The 17,249-nt window shown below is 37.2% G+C and overlaps 1 protein-coding gene across 3 annotated transcripts in view; it reads right to left on the bottom strand.

Moving 5' to 3' along the window:
• The window catches only part of LOC136884099 (tetratricopeptide repeat protein 27), a 149,767-nt gene that overhangs the window by 96,797 nt on the left and 35,721 nt on the right, over window positions 1-17,249 (bottom strand). For all 3 annotated transcript variants that reach the window (XR_010861303.2, XM_067156130.2, XM_067156131.2), the window contains exon 4: window positions 7-268. Coding sequence is in view for 2 of the 3 variants with exons in the window: in XM_067156130.2 (XP_067012231.2) it covers window positions 7-268 (262 nt within the window). In the remaining variant the exon portion in view is untranslated. The remainder of the gene's footprint in view (window positions 1-6; window positions 269-17,249) is intronic.

The following is a 17,249-nucleotide window of genomic DNA, read 5'->3' as shown; positions in this document are numbered from 1 at the left end:
ACATACCAACAAGTTCCATCTTCATGCCTGCAGACTCCAAAGCTGCGGCAAACTGTTCCTTGGAATTGAGCACCTGTCCATAATAGAGATGTATCCTAGCAGCCTCCAGATGTATTATTGTCCGTGTTTGAGAACTGAGGTTAGTACACAGAGAAGCAAGAGACTCACTGGACAGTAAATTCATAAGTGCTGCATGCAGAGTTGGAGAGTACTCATCCAATACTTGCTGGTGAACAAACAGAGCACGAGCCCACCACCACTGGCAAGTCTGGAACAACCAATATTTATTAGCAGGGCTAGAATTTTAATACCCTACAAGATACTTTAAAAAATTGCAATTATGAGCTAAAAATCTCAAAAAATGTTCTATAGAATTTATAAAATACTCTCAAAACTGCCAACATTTTATTTTAATATCAGTTTTTTTAAAGTAAATTCAAATTTTGTACTTCTAAACAAAAGATGTTCACATTGCTTGAAAATCACATAAGAATACACACAATAAACACAAATAGTACACAGATAACTCGAACAAGGTTTTCTGCTGTTGAGCATGGTGCTTCGCTCTAGCCTGAAAGTCTAAGAAGTAAGATAAAATACTTCGTCCAGTGGAGCATTATCCAGAAACGAACCTATAACGCTGGCAGCATTTCCTCGCTGGATAGCAATTCCTATCCGCTGCCTCAGGAATTCCCATGAAGAAGGGCCTGCATTAATTGCTGATAACTGTTCTGAAACAAGATTTTTAGTCCCCATCTTCGCAAATATAAAGACAGGAACTTTCCACCTAATCAATACATTTATTCTTTATAAAGTACTTAAAACATTCTAATACAGTACCAGTTTCGACCCTTCTAATGGGTCATCTTCAGCTGCTGAAGAACCTATCGTCTTAATAATAACAACTTATAATGCTAAAACACAGCTTGTCCTAAATATGAATGACTAATGCTAACAATGAAGTGATGTATTGTGGAAATAAAATATATTAGGAAAAAATAGTTTTAAAAGTCTGCAAAGTTCACAAGTTCATTATGATACTGAATCTCAATGTTCACTCATTTAGAACAGTGTTGTGATGTTGTCATACTTACTTAAAAACATTTTAATGTTGAGTTGGTAAAATATTAATGATTGCGAATGGCTAATGTTAAAATAATGATATGTTATGATAATTACACGTGCTTGAAGGAGTAACTTTGGCAGTCTAGAAAGTTTAGCAGTCCATTAACACTGTTCTTGACATTTGTACATATTCTCACTCATTCAATCCATTGTTTTAAAGTTATACAGGGTGAACAAAAAATGCCGCACTTGGAGGTTGGCATGCGATTCCTCATCCCATTGCAAGACAAAAGTTTCTATAGCCAAATCGGATCTGGTGCTGTTGGAAAACAAGTCGAAAACGAGAAGATGGCAACACTGTCACATCCTGCAGAGCATCGGAATGTAATAGAGAAACGTGCATCATCCCGCTCTACCGTAGCCACCATCGCAGCTCACTGAGTAAACGGCTGGGTTATCAAACACACATGCACCATGGAGCTACAGCTCGAATCTACGTAAGGTTTTTTTTTCTTTTGTGTGTGTGAGGTCAGGTCCCTAGTTCCCGTAGTGTAACTGCGTTTGTAAGCATGACATCCTGTTTTCACATGACAATAGTCGAACACATGACAGTGTGATCCATTCAACCGAATGCATGAGTCGACTAACCACGCAGTGCACAACCATAACTAGTCCTGTCAAGTGCATGTAGGGCGGCTTCCTGATGGAGTACACAAACAGCGAATACGTCGATACGCTTTTAGTGTTGGGTGCATCTGATAACCAAGCTTCTGCTGCTGCTCGTGAATATGCAGCACAGTACCCTCAAAGGCGCCATCCAAATAAGAATGTTTATCGTCGCCTTGAGCAATGCCTGAGGGAAACCGGTAACCTTCGTCCACAAGTAGTAGACAGAGTTCGTTCAAGGACTAGACGTACTCCACAAACAGGGGACAACATTCTTGAAGCCATTCACCAATCACCTCAGCGAAGTACCCGTGATATTGCAAGGCAGTTCAAGGTATCTCAAACATTGGTTGTTAACGTGTTGCACGACGAAAAACTGCATCCATATCATTACACGTTAACTCAACACCAGCGGCCAGAAGACTGCATTCAACAAGTACACGGCTTTTACAACAAGCTGAAGATAACAAACATTTTATAAAGAATGTGATATGGAGTGACGAATGTAGCTTCCCTTGGGAAGGTATTTTCAACCATCACAACAGTAATTACTGATCTGACCACAACCCACATGTCACCTGTGAATGTGGCTTTCAGGCACGCTTTGGCATAAACCTGTGGGCTGGAAACATGGGAGGAGTTCTTTTAGACCCTTACCTATTGCCGGATAAGTTGAATGCACCCGCTATCGTACGTTTCTGGGCAAATCTATGCCTGACACTTTAGAAAACGTTCCACTTGGTGTTCGGTGACAGCTATGGTTTCAGCATGATGGTGCACCACCACACCTTGGAATGACTGTGTGTAACTGGTTAAATGAAGCATTTCCAGGGAAATGGACTGGTCGTGGAGGTCCACTGTTCTGGCCTCCACGTTTTGCGGACCTTAATCCACTAGATTTTTATTTGTGGGGACACTTAAAAGGAACATCTTTATAATACTCCACCCATGGATGTACAAACCTAATAGCTCGCGTGCATGCTGCATCGGCATTGGTGGATGCAGGTGGATTGCGTAGGGTCCAGCAAAGTATGCTCCAGCAAGTGGCGAAGTGTTTGCAAATGCAAGGTGGTCGCTTTGAACATCTGCTGTGAAGTAAACGTTGCTCGTAAGTGTACGTACCAGCTCTGTGAAGATTAAGACTGGACATTACACGTACACTATGGAATTATTGTGCGTAGCATAATGGGCAATCCAGTGTAGCCTACCTGGTGTACTGTATTGTGTTTCCTTGTACCGCATTGGGTAGAGACGATGTTACTGTATCCACTATTATGTTCTACATATTGGCTTTATTTGTGCCATGGACGAAACAAAGTGGTCATTTACGTCTGTAACAAGTTCATATTATGTTTGAATATTTAAATAAAGGTAACTGTAATGGTAAGACAGAACATTAGTGTATTGCATAGTGGAGGTGTACATTGGATATAATTTGATACATTAACTGAAAAAAAATTGGCGCGTCCGCACAACTGGCATTTATGGCATTACCTCGTCTCATTGAGCTAATGAGACAGCTCCAGCAGAGCGCTGAGTTAATGAGACCTGTGCACACCGTTACAGCATTGCCAGAGCCTCGTTTCTTAACTCGCATTTCTATTAACCTATTGGTGGGACTAGGTTTTGCAAGATAAACTTCTGTCGTGAATTTTGACGAGAAACCACAAGCCGACCTCCATGTGCGGCATTTCTTGTTCACCCTTTTTAAAATATAAAATCTCTTGTTGTTAAGTTACGTGGTGCTGTATTTATAAATTCTGCATCAATACGAGATTTATTATTGTATGACGTATGTTGATGAGCTTGTGCAAAGTCTTCATAAGTTCATTTCAGAGTCAATTTGTTGGACCGTGAAGTTCTGTTAATTATTGTGCATAAGTTCCCCTCTTCATACTCGCGTCCGTTGTATTATGTCAAAAGATCTCGTACCAATATAAATGGTCCGTTATTGGACATTATAAATTTCCCAGCTAACTCATTCCTGGTTGCCAGAGTTTCGCACCCGTGTGCTAAGCTGGGGTAGCTCCAAGTAGCCTACACAGTGGCCTCCATGGTATACACTAGCCATGTGTCTTGGTGGGTGTGCTATGAACCAACTGATGAGTCCAGCTTAGCACACCGGGGGGCAAAACGCTGGCAACCAGGAATGAGTTAGCTGGAAAATTTATGATGTCCAATAACGGACCATTTATATTGGTATTACAAATTTACTCATTCGGGAAAAGTATTTCAGGTTCCATATGGGAATCAACATCTATATCAAAAGATCTAGTAGAAAAAGAGAAAAGAATTTTACTAATAGAGAATGTCTATGGAGTGTGTTTTAAGAATTAATACGAGTGTCACTTACTGCTGTGTTGATCTGTCTTTGTGCGCTATTAGAGGTTCACTTGTGCATTTTTTTCTTTTTTTCTTTTTTGTTGATTCTATTTAAATAAATGGGTTTTTTTTAGAGGTGGGATGGCGGCATTAAAAAGGATGTTTGCTTTTTATGTAATCTCGTTCAGATTGAAATTTAAGTTGGCATACTGATCCAGAAACAGACCGAAAACGCTCTAAATAAAGTTCCTCACGAACTACAGAATGAAATTAGATACAAAGTCAAGAAAAGATTGCCACAATACATCAACAAGCTTATCAACAACAGCAACCACAGGCGTACAACTTAACACAATGCTGTCCGCTCACGTATCAATACGTGTTTCCAAGCACGGTGCTCTACAGCCGATCACGTATAAATACGTGTTTGTCCAAGTCTGTCTTCTGATGCCATCTAACGGTTATTGAGGAACTATTTGGAGATTATCGTTGATGTGTGTAAATGGTAGAAAAACTACGCTTCTTTTAGTACTGGTTTTGCCCGTTTTAGTGCGTCAGTTGCATTTATTTTTGCCTTCGAATATGTTCCGTGTATCCATCAATGCTAGTAAACAAAAATGGCAGCCCCGGTAAACAAAAACAGTGGACTGACTCCTGGTGACATTATACATGAATTATACACTGATAATTTGTCATGTTTCCCGTGATTGTGAGGAGAGTGAAGATGAATTGTCTAATGATAATTCTAGTGCTAGGGTCATGCATTTATGTGGAAGTGATGCGTTGAATGACACGTTTATTGCACCATGCGAGCAATGACCTGTTCAGATAGCAAAGATGATCTAGATGTAAGTACTGTTGATAATATTCTCCCTATTTCTGGCAGTGAGTGGCTTAACAGGATATTATACTGTTTTTGGAGTCTTTTCGTGGACGCCTGGCGTTAAAATTTCACCGAGTGAACCTGAAAATATAGGTTGTGTCAAGTTGTTCATTTGTAATGATTTGTTGGCAAATATAGTGGAGGAATCAAACAGATATCAATACCAGAATGAACCGAAATATAAAATCTCACCCAAAACTTTAAAGTGGACAGATATTTCTGTGAATGAACCTAAAATTATTAAATTATGATACCCTGCAATAACTCCAAGTCTCTGCCAAAACCTTCCGGCCACAGGGGCCAGTTATACGTCAGATGGGCCGGACAGCAATGTGTTAAGAGACTTAAAGATGAAATTAATGACAACAACTTACTAGTAACGAAGGCATATAAAGGTGATACCACCGTTATTATTGACAAAAATGAGTACATAAATAAAAGTAAACAAGGCTTTCTTGACAACACTTTTCAAATTAAACAAAAAGACCCAACCACCACCATCCAGAAAAATCTTAAAACACTACTAAAAAACACCTATTTCCTTTTGAACGAGCAAGAAATCTCTAAATTGACCATAATGAATCCTAGATTTCCAACAGCCAAAGCATATCCTAAAATTCACAATGAAAATATTCCTATGAGATCCATCATTAATTTCAGATCAAGTCTAACATATAAAATATCACAGTTTAATCAAACGTTCCTTAAGAAGCTTTACATATTTTTAGCTAAGAAAGCAATACAAAACTCAATAGAATTGTGCAAAATCACAAAAGAATTGAAAATTGAGCAACATCACAGTCTAGTATCATATGACATCAATATGTACCTCAACATACCCATACAAAAAACAATAAAACTAACAGAAGCCAATCTCAAAAATCATAGCGGCCTAAGCATTCTAGAAATTGAAGATTTCATAAATCTGCTTGAATTTGCCCTTAACAACAATTATTTCAGATTTCATGACACTATTCACATACCTGCCAACTTTACAAAAAAATCAGAAAAAATCAGGAGAAATCAGGAGATACAATTGATCAAAACTGCTTGTTCTACATGTCTTGCACAATATAGTACTACAATATATTTATAATACTTATTGTCTCAAAGCCCGATTGTAGCTATATGAGGCTACAAGGCTAAAAATTACACATCTCTATTCCCTCACAGAAAGTATGTGAGTGAGATGATCGGTCCCTGATAAGCCTGCTGAAAATAGTATGAACGCATGTGTGAATCAGTCATGCACTTAGATGCCATTAGACTACTTAGCAAATGCATAGATTAATATATTGCACCAAGTGCCCATGCGATTATGCAAAGCGCAAGGCTATTTGGATCAAATAACTAGCTGATGAACCCGTGCTTCGCTACGAAATTCTCAGAAAGACTGTCCTCATAGTTTCCCCAACTAAAGTCAACATAGGTCATTACAATGACGCCAGTATGAATGTTGCGATAAAAAGCAATGTTGTCATATGAAATATTCGATAAAATGAAAACAGCACATTTTCTCACTTTTAGCGAAATGTACTACGGTGTCGATCTAACAGTTCAAAAGTTTCAGAGCTAGAATGACCAGGTTGCAGACAGCTGCGAATACTCCTGTGTAATTATTCCGTTTAAGTGTGCACACTGCTCATTCCAATCACTGCCTCAGAGTAGGGATTGAATAGCTGGAATACTATGCTGATCCAGTGTGTTACGTACCAGTAGTATCAGAAAATTTATGAACCAGCGGAATGGCATGCTACAGAAGAGAGAAATCCAACTCCCCACTCCCCAGCTACTTCCCGCCAATATTCAGGCAGGCTGTTATACTCAATACGCAGCAGTAATCCTATCTATCGGAGATAAATGACAGCAGAATACACAAAGCACATCACAACAAACAATGTCAATGTAATGTTATTGCTGATCAATTTTATGAGCTTTCTATATTGGAGGTCTTCAGACTTAGTTTTCTTCCAAATCTGTGATTTAGAGCATCTAATGTCAAGTGAGTCTTCCTTTCTTTCATGACAACCTCTTGCGTTATTTAAACAATTGTTCCTTCATGACTTTTTTCTCATTCTTATAATTATCTTCACAATTTAATCACCATGTTGTTGTTTGAGTCATCAGTCCATAGACTGGTTTGATGCAGCTCTCCATGCCACTCTATCGTGTGCTAACCTTTTCATTTCTACGTAACTACTGCATCCTACATCTGCTCTAATCTGCTTGTCATATTCATACCTTGGTCTACCCCTACCGTTCTTACCACCTACACTTCCTTCAAAAACCAACTGAACAAGTCCTGGGTGTCTTAAGATGTGTCCTGTCATTCTATCTCTTCTTTTCGTCAAATTTAGCCAAATCGATCTCCTCTCACCAATTCGATTCAGTATCTCTTCATTCGTGATTCGATCTATCCATCTCACCTTCAGCATTCTTCTGTAACACCACATTTCAAAAGCTTCTATTCTCTTTCTTTCTGAGCTAGTTATCGTCCATGTTTCATTTCCATACAATGCCACGCTCCACACGAAAGTCTTCAAAAACATCTTTCTAATTCCGATATCAATGTTTGAAGTGAGCAAATTTCTTTTCTTAAGAAAGCTCTTCCTTGCTTGTGATAGTCTGCATTTTATGTCCTCCTTACTTCTACCATCGTTAGTTAATTTACTACCCAAGTAACAATATTCATCTACTTCCTTTAAGACTTCATTTCCTAATCTAATATTTCCTACATCACCTGCCTTCGTTCGACTGCACTCCATTACTTTTGTTTTGGACTTATTTATTTTCATCTTGTACTCCTTACCCAAGACTTCATCCATACCATTCAGCAACTTCTCGAGATCTTCTGCAGTCTCAGATAAAATAACAATATCATCGGCAAATCTCAAGGTTTTGATTTCTTCTCCTTGGACTGTGATTCCCTTTCCAAATTTCTCTTTGATTTCCTTTACTGCCTGTTCTATGTAAACATTGAAAAGGAGAGGGGACAAACTGCAGCCTTGCCTCACTCCTTTCTGGATTGCTGCTTCTTTTTCAAAGCCCTCGATTCTTATCACTGCAGACTGATTTTTATACAGATTGTAGATAATTCTTCGTTCTCGGTATCTGATCCCTATCATCTTCAGAATCATAAATAGCTTGGTCCAATCAACATTATCGAATGCCTTTTCTAGATCTACGAATGCCATGTACGTGGGCTTGTCCTTCTTGATTCGATCCTCTAAGATCAGACGTAAAGTCAGTATTGCTTCACGTGTGCCTAGATTTCTTCTGAAGCCAAATTGATCTTCTCCCAACTCAGCTTCAACTTGTTTTTCCATTCTTCTGTAAATAATACGTGTTAAAATTTTGCAGGCATGAGATACTAAACTAATGGTGCGGTAGTTTTCACACCTGTCAGCACCGGCTTTCTTGGGAATAGGTATAACAACATTCTTCCGAAAATCGGATGGGACTTCTCCTGTCTCATACATCTTGCACACTAAATGAAATAACCTTTCGATGCTGGTTTCTCCTAAGGCAGTCAGTAATTCAGAGGGAATGACATCAATTCCAGGTGTCTTGTTTCTGTTGAGGTCACTCACAGCTCTGTCAAACTCTGACCTCAAAATTGGGTCTCCCATTTCATCAGCATCAACAGTCTCTTCATGTTCCAGAACCAAATTATTTACATCTTTACCTTGATACAACTGCTGGATATGCTCCTGCCATCTTTCTGCTTTGTCTTCTTTCCCTAGAAGTGGCTTTCCATCTGAGCTCTTAATATTCATTAATCACCATCAACACCAATATTATTGTAGTCGTACAGCAAAACTTAATAACACATAAATAATCGGAAATTGTATTCTCTGTAACTTTTGTTATGTAGTACTTTTCAATATAGGTAATTAAAAATTAAATTTTTGGCACCTTCCCCTAAACTACCATTTTGAACAGAGTGAATAAAATTATTTATAGCATAGACTGTAGTTCCTTATTCCGCGACTTTACATAAAATTCTGTTCACCCATTTTCAAGTACCCCGGCGCTGATATGGCCTTAGCAAAAAAATCTGAATCCATGAATATCGCTATCATCATAGCTGGTATGGTAAAAATGTATAAGACGTAAATGATATGAAATTTTATAATATATAACTTTAGTTAAGTAGTATTTATTGATAGGGCCAATAATAACATAAATATTTGAGAATGAAATTTTAGGCCTTCCCCTAAACTACCATTTCACTCAGCGTGAATAAAATTATTTATGGCCTATATTGTAGCGACTTATTCCCCGACGTTATATACCGATTTTCATTAAGTTCTCTTCAGCCGTTTTCTCGTGATGAGTGTGTGTACGCACGTACGTACAGACAGACAGACAGAGACAGAAATTACGGAAAATTGAAACGTGCATATCCCCTTGTTACTACGGATGGTTGCGACCGGTACGTAAATATCATTCTTTTTAAATTCTGAGCTATGTATGGACAAAACTCTTGTTTCATTTATACTGAGATAAATAAAAATTAGTCTGAAGTGTCTCCAAATGGCTCGTAAAATCTCTAGAAAAGTCACTAGTAATTATAGTAGTTATCATTGAAATTCTGTCACTAAATTACTAAGAAACAATCAATATCTAGCGACGAGTTTCTAGAATCGCCCAAAGAGAATGGAATCGACTAGACTGATGTGAACGAACACCAACATAGAACGCGAGAACGAGAGATTGACAATCGATATACGCGTCGCGATATAAAAGTTTCAATAAACATGCACATTCGCGAACATTTCTCGCATTCATAAACGTCGATGTTTCGTTTGAAAGCGGCCAATGAGTGAAGGACTTCCGGCCACTGGCGTAAAAAAGCTGAAACGGCGGGATTTCAAAATAAATGTTTGAAGTTCACCAAAAAATAAGCTAAAATCGGGAGAAATAATAGAATAATCGGGAGGCGGGAAAAACTGTCGAAAATCGGGAGTCTCCCGCCTAAATTGGGAAAGTTGGCAGGTATGTATTCATAAACAACAGGGCCTCCCTATGGGATCACCGGCGTCAGGAATATTGGCTGAGATATACAGACCATCTAGAATATTCAGAGATCAGTAAAATTCAGAATATTTTCTTTTGGTGTAGGTTCGTGGATGACATTTTTGTCATTAGACCATAGATTTACAGGTGAATAAAGCATACTAGAACAGATAACCAGACTCGATAAAATTCACAATGGAAACTGAAAGAGATCATACTTTAAATTACTTAGACATATCTATCACCAAGCACAAAGATCACGTAACATATAGAATATACAGGAAACCTACCCAAACATCTAACACAATAAAGCAAGACCCCATTCATCTGAACACTCATAAAAAAGCAGCCTACTATAGCATGATATATAGAGCATTTAACATACCATTAATTCATGAAGATCTAAAAAAAGAATTAAACCTAATCCACCAAATACCTAAGAAATACGGATATAATAAAGACCTGATCAATAAAATCATCCAAAAAAATAAAGCACCAGCCAAAATATAAACTAATCAAACAAATCAAAGAAAGACTATGTGATTTTCACCTTGAACAACTCCAAAATTTACCCCATAACTAACATCTTTAAAAGACAAAATTTAAGAATAGCCTATAAAACCTCAAGTAACAATGCAACAATCCTGGACAACACTAAATCTGTTAAAGAAAATAACAAGTACAGTCATTCAGGTGTATACCAAATAAAATGTAATAATTGCAAAGCCAGTTATATCGGGCGTACTGGCAGGAGCTTTTCTATGCAATATAATGAATATGTTAATGCTATAAAACAACCATTTTTCATTTCTAGGACAACACATAGAAGATTATAATCCTAAATTTTCCAATATTGAAAACAATATGGAAATTCTAAGCATAAACTCCAAAGGTCCCTTGCTCAATATATCGGAAGAATTCTATATCAATATGGATCAGTATGCCAACCCAAATTACAATCTGAACGAGATAACAGAAAAAGCAAACATCCTTTTTAATGCTGCCATCCCACCTCTAAAAAACATTTATTTAAAGAGAATCAACAAAATCAACTCCTCCCCAGGTTGTCTCCATGACCCCACTTCCTCTCTCCTCCAATGCCGCAACAGCTAGTCCTCGGCGCACACGAAGCAGTGCACTGCGTGCTCCCGACTAGGGCACAAGGACAGATCAACCCAGCAGTAAGAAACACTCATACTGATTCTTAAAACACACTCCATGGATATCCTCTACTAGTAAAATTATTTTCTCTTTTTCCACCAGATCTTTTGACATAATACAACGGACGCGAGTATGAAGAGGGGAACTTTTGCACAAAAATTAACAGAACTTCAAAGTCCAACAAATTGACTCTGAAATGAGCTACTTAAGACTTTGTACAAGCTCATCAACATACAATAATGAATATCCTACTGACGCGGAATTTATAAATACAGCACCACATAACTTAACAACAAGAGATTTTATATTTTTAAAACAAGTATATAACTTTAGATCAATGGATTGAATGAGTGAGAATATGTACAAATGTCAAGAACAGTGTTAATGAACTGGTGAACTTTCTAGACTGCCAAGGTTACTCCTCCTTCAAGCACGTTTAATTGTCACAACATATCATTATTTTAACTAGCCATTCGCAATCATTAATATTTTACCAACTCAACATTAAAATGTTTTTAAATAAGTGTGCCAACAATGCAACACTGTTCTAAATGAGTGAACATTAAGATTCAGTATCATAATGAACTTGTGAACTTTGCAGACTTTTAAAACTATTTTTTCCTAAAATATTTTATTTCCACAATACATCACCTCAATGTTAGTATTAGTAATTCATATTTAGGACAAGCTGTGTTTTAACATTATAAGTTGTTATTATTAATATGATAGGTTCTTCAGCAGCTGAAGGTGACCCATTAGAAGGGTTGAAACCAGTACTGTATTAGAATGTTTTAATTACTTTATAAAGAATAAATGTATTGATTAGGTGGAAAATTCCTATCGTTATATTTGCAAATACTTTATTCATCAATACGGACAATGAAATGAATAGATGATAAAATGTCCCCATCGTATCGACTGCGAATGCCACGATGATGTAGTTGATGGGCACGGCTCTGTATTTAATCCTTTTAGTGCGCCCGGCCAATTGCACAGCCGAACCTGCAGCCTTTCAAGTATGAGGCAAATGAGATGGTGCTAAAGTATCAACACACGTGACATCCCACAGGAGAGATCTACCTTTGTTCTATGGGACTAACGTCACATGTACGACTAATGCCACTCGGTTTCAGGAGAGAAGGGACATTTATCAATGTAAAAAATATTTTGATGATGTCATTAAATGAACAGTGTCTTGAAAAATCTTCCCACGACTTCTTCTTGGATTCAACAACTATCTGTTTCGCTCTGTTTCTTTCATCTATGTACAAATCCCTGTCTGCATCAGCCCTTGTTTGGAGCCATTTCTGATGTGCCTTCTACACTATTAGAAAACAAAAATTTAAATTTTGTCCACACGTGGCACACTTCTCAGCTGTGTCAGGAATATAATTTAAAATAATACAATTTAGCAAAGATCAAGTTTACTTAATAAAGTTACACAAACCAAAGAAATGTTATTCTATACACAACTGATGAAGATAATTTTTTTATTTTACTGGCAAATAGTGAGTAATCATTTCATCAGACCTGAATTGAAATGAAAATGAAAACCATTTGTAGATTTTCAAAGGAAACTGATTGCCAATTGTCTGCTAACACTGTAACCATCCAGGCTTCTCTAGCCATATTAACGGTAATTCAACAGTCTAATTACGTGATATCACTCAATATCAAATTATCCATCATCGGCTATTATTCATTGAGACATGTTAATTTAACTTCAATCAACTGTAAATTAGAATGATACTGGAATCACATTAGATATATGGAACATCATTTATTATTTAAATTATAGGATAGGAATTCATTATGTACTGTAAATTGCTCAATATGTTGAAACAAAGTTTGTATCATTTCATCACATATTGTGTATACGGAAAAGTTATTCTTGAAGCTGGGAATTTAGGATGAGTCACTGGGTTTAACTCATGGGCACAGTATTATACAGCGACCTGTATGCAAGGCTAGAGCAGAGACTACTTAGTTGACACGCCCACTGGTTACTCGTGAAGAAAGAAAAGAGGAAAGATATGATATGAGATCAACGAATACGATGCTAAGTTGTAAAGAGACTTGGTATGGAGCAGTTACCGAAGAAGGGAAGTCTTGTGTATATAATATATAATCCTGAACAGAGCAATCCAGATATCCACAATTATATATATATTTTTTTTTTTTGAGACAGTGAGTTTTCGTCGATAAACAGTACGTAGCTGTTGTGATGCTGTTGGATCAGGGTGAGACGGAGTTGTACACGGCTTGTGATATATTCTACATTATTCCGGATGAAGAACTATATTTGTTCAAGTCTACGGTCTTTGATACAAATCTGTATTGTATCAGGAGAACAGCTTAGTTGGTTCAAGATTTCTGATAAAATGGAAAAATTCATAACACTGAATTTTTTTTTTGCTAGTGACTTTACGTCACACCGACACAGATAGGTCTTATGGCGACGATGGGATAGGAAAGGCCCAGGAGTTGGAAGGAAGCAGCCATGGCCTTAATTCAGGTACAGTCCCGGCATTTGCCTGGTGTGAAAATGGAAAACCATCTTCAGGGTTGCCGACAGTGGGATTCGAACCCACTATCTTCCGGATACAAGCTCACAGACAACAATAAATTTTCTCCTGCTAAGATCAAATGTGATCAATTTTCACAAGCATAGGGCCAATGTCTAATTTAAAGACAAGGCAATTAGGGAATGTTAATCCAGATAGCCCAAACCATATCGCAGAAGGAAGGATGGATGTCCATGGAGCCAAGCTACTACGAGAAAGGGGAACTAGGAACCACGGAATACAGATGACCTCAACAGAAGCTGCAATTGGTGAGCCACAATTAGATAATGCAAGCAACAGTAAATTTCAGTAACATAAATTCTAAATTATCTCCAAGCTTAAAGGAACTTTTCCAACTCATGTCATTTTTTTAAAATAAATTAATTTGATTTGATACTGCATTAATTTTCTTCTCAAAGCGATACTTAATGGTTAATTATTTAAAATCCCACCCCTGTGATTTAAGTATTAGTCTCTATGCTATTCAATATAAATTTTGCTATACAGCAAATAACTTTCGTCTCCCAAGTGTGAAGCTAGGTGAGGGGAACAGTTACCTTTTCAATTTTTAAAATATACATTCTATTTTACGTCACACCAACATAGATAGGTATTTTCTGAGTCCACTTCCCTCCTACTCCAGGACACAATGTTTTAGCTATCAATGACTGGAGAGTCTCAGATGTTCTGATCAGCATTCTAATAAATAATGTTCAAATACCACCGGACTGAGCTACTATCGAACCAGCCAAGTTGGGGTCGGAAGGCCAGCACCTCAACCATCTGAGCCACTCAGCCCGGCGCAGTGCAGTTATGGTTGAATCAGTGAAGTTCTTACATGTGATAAAATTTATTTTTGGGTCTTTATTGAAAGTATTTGTATAATAACACTAGTATGTTTTTATTGTTCTCCCACCTATTCAATACAATACAATCTTTAAAATCAGGACTTTGTCCTTATCAAAATGTTAACATAAAATTAATACATTGGATGGTACATGTTCACCTATCAATAGTAGGCATCATCAGCCATTTTTTACCTTAGGAATAGATCAGGTACCTGATTGGGAATGACTTATGAATACTGTTAAAATCTATGTCTTGTAAAATGGATTACAGATCGTTAAACAACTATTACAATATAAAATGTGGTATACTATTACTTAACAATATTTGTGTTAATATTTGAGTCTAAAAACATGTCGTTTATTTGAAGATTACAATATAGGTGGTTGGTTCTTGATATTAAAAGATGTTACAATAAAGATAAAAATCAGAAAGTACATTCCATACAATTGTCATATGACGTGTTAAAAACTTGAGGAAAGTTGAGCATTGGTAATGGTCGTTGGTTTTTGAGGTTAGTAAGTATTGATTTTCATTTATATGTGTATAAATTTGAAGAATTTTCATATGGCCTGGATCTTTTTAAGATAATATTAGTTGGAATGCTGGTGCCGTAGGCTATATTGAATTTTGTGTAGACGTCATTAGGTCATCTTCTTTAATGTAGTATTTGTGGGAAGTTTGTGATAGGTGTGGGTGGCTCTTTGTTGTTGAACGAGTTGAGGTGAGCATACTAGTCGAAAGGGAACATTGTTGTCAATCGGTGGGTAGCCAAGTGTGTGATGAAATTCTGTAATTAAAAAGTTACTTTGAAAATTTAAGATAATAGATAACAAAAGTCCTCTTTACGAACAGATTCCAAATCTATTTAAAAAACCATTCCTTCTGAATAGTAATTTCTCTAAAATATTTAGCACCAAATCAGTAAACACTCCCACCAATCTAACACACACACCACCCCCCGCCCCTTCTCCCACTGCCGGCAACTCCTCCTCACGCGCAGCGAATGGGCCCTTAGCCAAGCCTTCTCAAGCTCAACCCCCTCCACCAATACTTCACAAATACAACACGCGAAGACAGAGCTCTGCGACTGCCAGCTGCTCTAAAGCCCTCAACATAAGTTAACATCTCAGTGGTGAAAGGGGTAAGTATCAACACTTTCCATTTAACTTCCACTATTCAGCCCCTTAATTCCAATTATATTAAGTTTTCAAAATAACTCTTTAATTACAATATTTCAACACACACTTGGCTACTCACCGATTGACAACAACACTCCCTTTCGACTAGTACGCTCACCTCAACACGTTCAAAACAAAGAGCCACACCTATCACAAACTCTTCCCACAAATACTACATTAAAGAAGATGACCTAAGGATGTATACACAAACTTCAATATAGCCTACGGCACCAGCATTCCAACCAATATTAACTTAAAAAGATCCAGGCCATATGAAAATTCTTCAAATTTATATGCATATAAATGAAAATCAATACTTATTAACTTTAAGAACCAACGACCATTACCAATGCTTAACTTTCCTCAAGTTTTTAACACGTCATTCGACAATTGTATGGAATGTACTTTCTGATTTTTATCTTTATTGTAACATCTTTTAATATCAAGAATCAACCACCTATGTTGTAATCTTCAAATAATTGTCATGTTTTTAGATTCAAATATTAACACAAATATTGTTAAGTAATAGTATACCACATTTTATATTGTAATAGTTGTTTAAAAATCTCTAATCCATTTTACAAGACATAGTTTTTAACAGTATTCATAAGTCATTCCCAATCAGGTACCTGATCTATTCCTAAGGTAAAAAATGGCTGATGATGCCTATTGATAGGCGAAACATGTACCATCCAATGTATTAATTTTATGTTAACATTTTGATAAGGACAAAGTCCTAATTTTTAAGACTGTATTGTATTGAATAGGTGGGAGGACAATAAAAACATACTAGTGTTATTTATATTCAGTGAAATTCTACGAACACCTTAAGAGTGTAACGGGGAAACCCCTGCACAAGATTGATGAGGCTGCATCACTACTATAAAACCTTTCAATGATTCTTTTCACCACCTTTATGTTCCCACAGTAGTGGTTGCGTGCTTCTATCCAGGTCCCCTATCTAGTCACGAGAGGGGAACAAGGCAAAGGAACTTGAGGGATCTTGCGCTTGAATGTCACAGCTCAAGAAGGCACTTTCAAGAAGACTTTCGTGATGCATCCTATTAGCCGGTCAACTTCAGAGAGCCTGAAGAGAATTACCATATATGGTGCAGCACTAGGAATGATCATGCCAGTGCTGCCTTAGCTTATTTCTAATGATGTTACTTATGGCATTCAAAATGTCTTCTGTTTGTGGTGGACTAAATGTATGTGTAAATGTAAACTGTATATCACGACTACAAATTCACAAGAAGATCTCATCATAAAGTGAATGGAAGAAGAAGAAGAGAGCGAGATTCCTGATCCTCTTCTTGATGAAAGTGACTAAAGAGAGACATCTTCCAATCACTGTGAACACAATTCTGGCATGGAACAATCCTATGTGGATGAGCAGCCCCGTTTCACTTGAATGCCGACCAACATCACAGTACGAAGGTAAAGGCAATATTACAATAGCCAATAGGCTACTAAAACTCACCAACAAATGACAAAACTACCTAGTGTAAAAGCAGAAGCCAGGAAAAAACAAACATTATCGAT

This window comes from Anabrus simplex, chromosome 12 (assembly GCF_040414725.1).
Source record: "Anabrus simplex isolate iqAnaSimp1 chromosome 12, ASM4041472v1, whole genome shotgun sequence".
In the NCBI taxonomy this organism is placed as follows: Eukaryota; Metazoa; Arthropoda; class Insecta; order Orthoptera; family Tettigoniidae; genus Anabrus; species Anabrus simplex.
The sequence above is the reverse complement of the archived record's forward strand: the minus strand, read 5'-3'. Positions and strand labels throughout refer to the sequence as shown.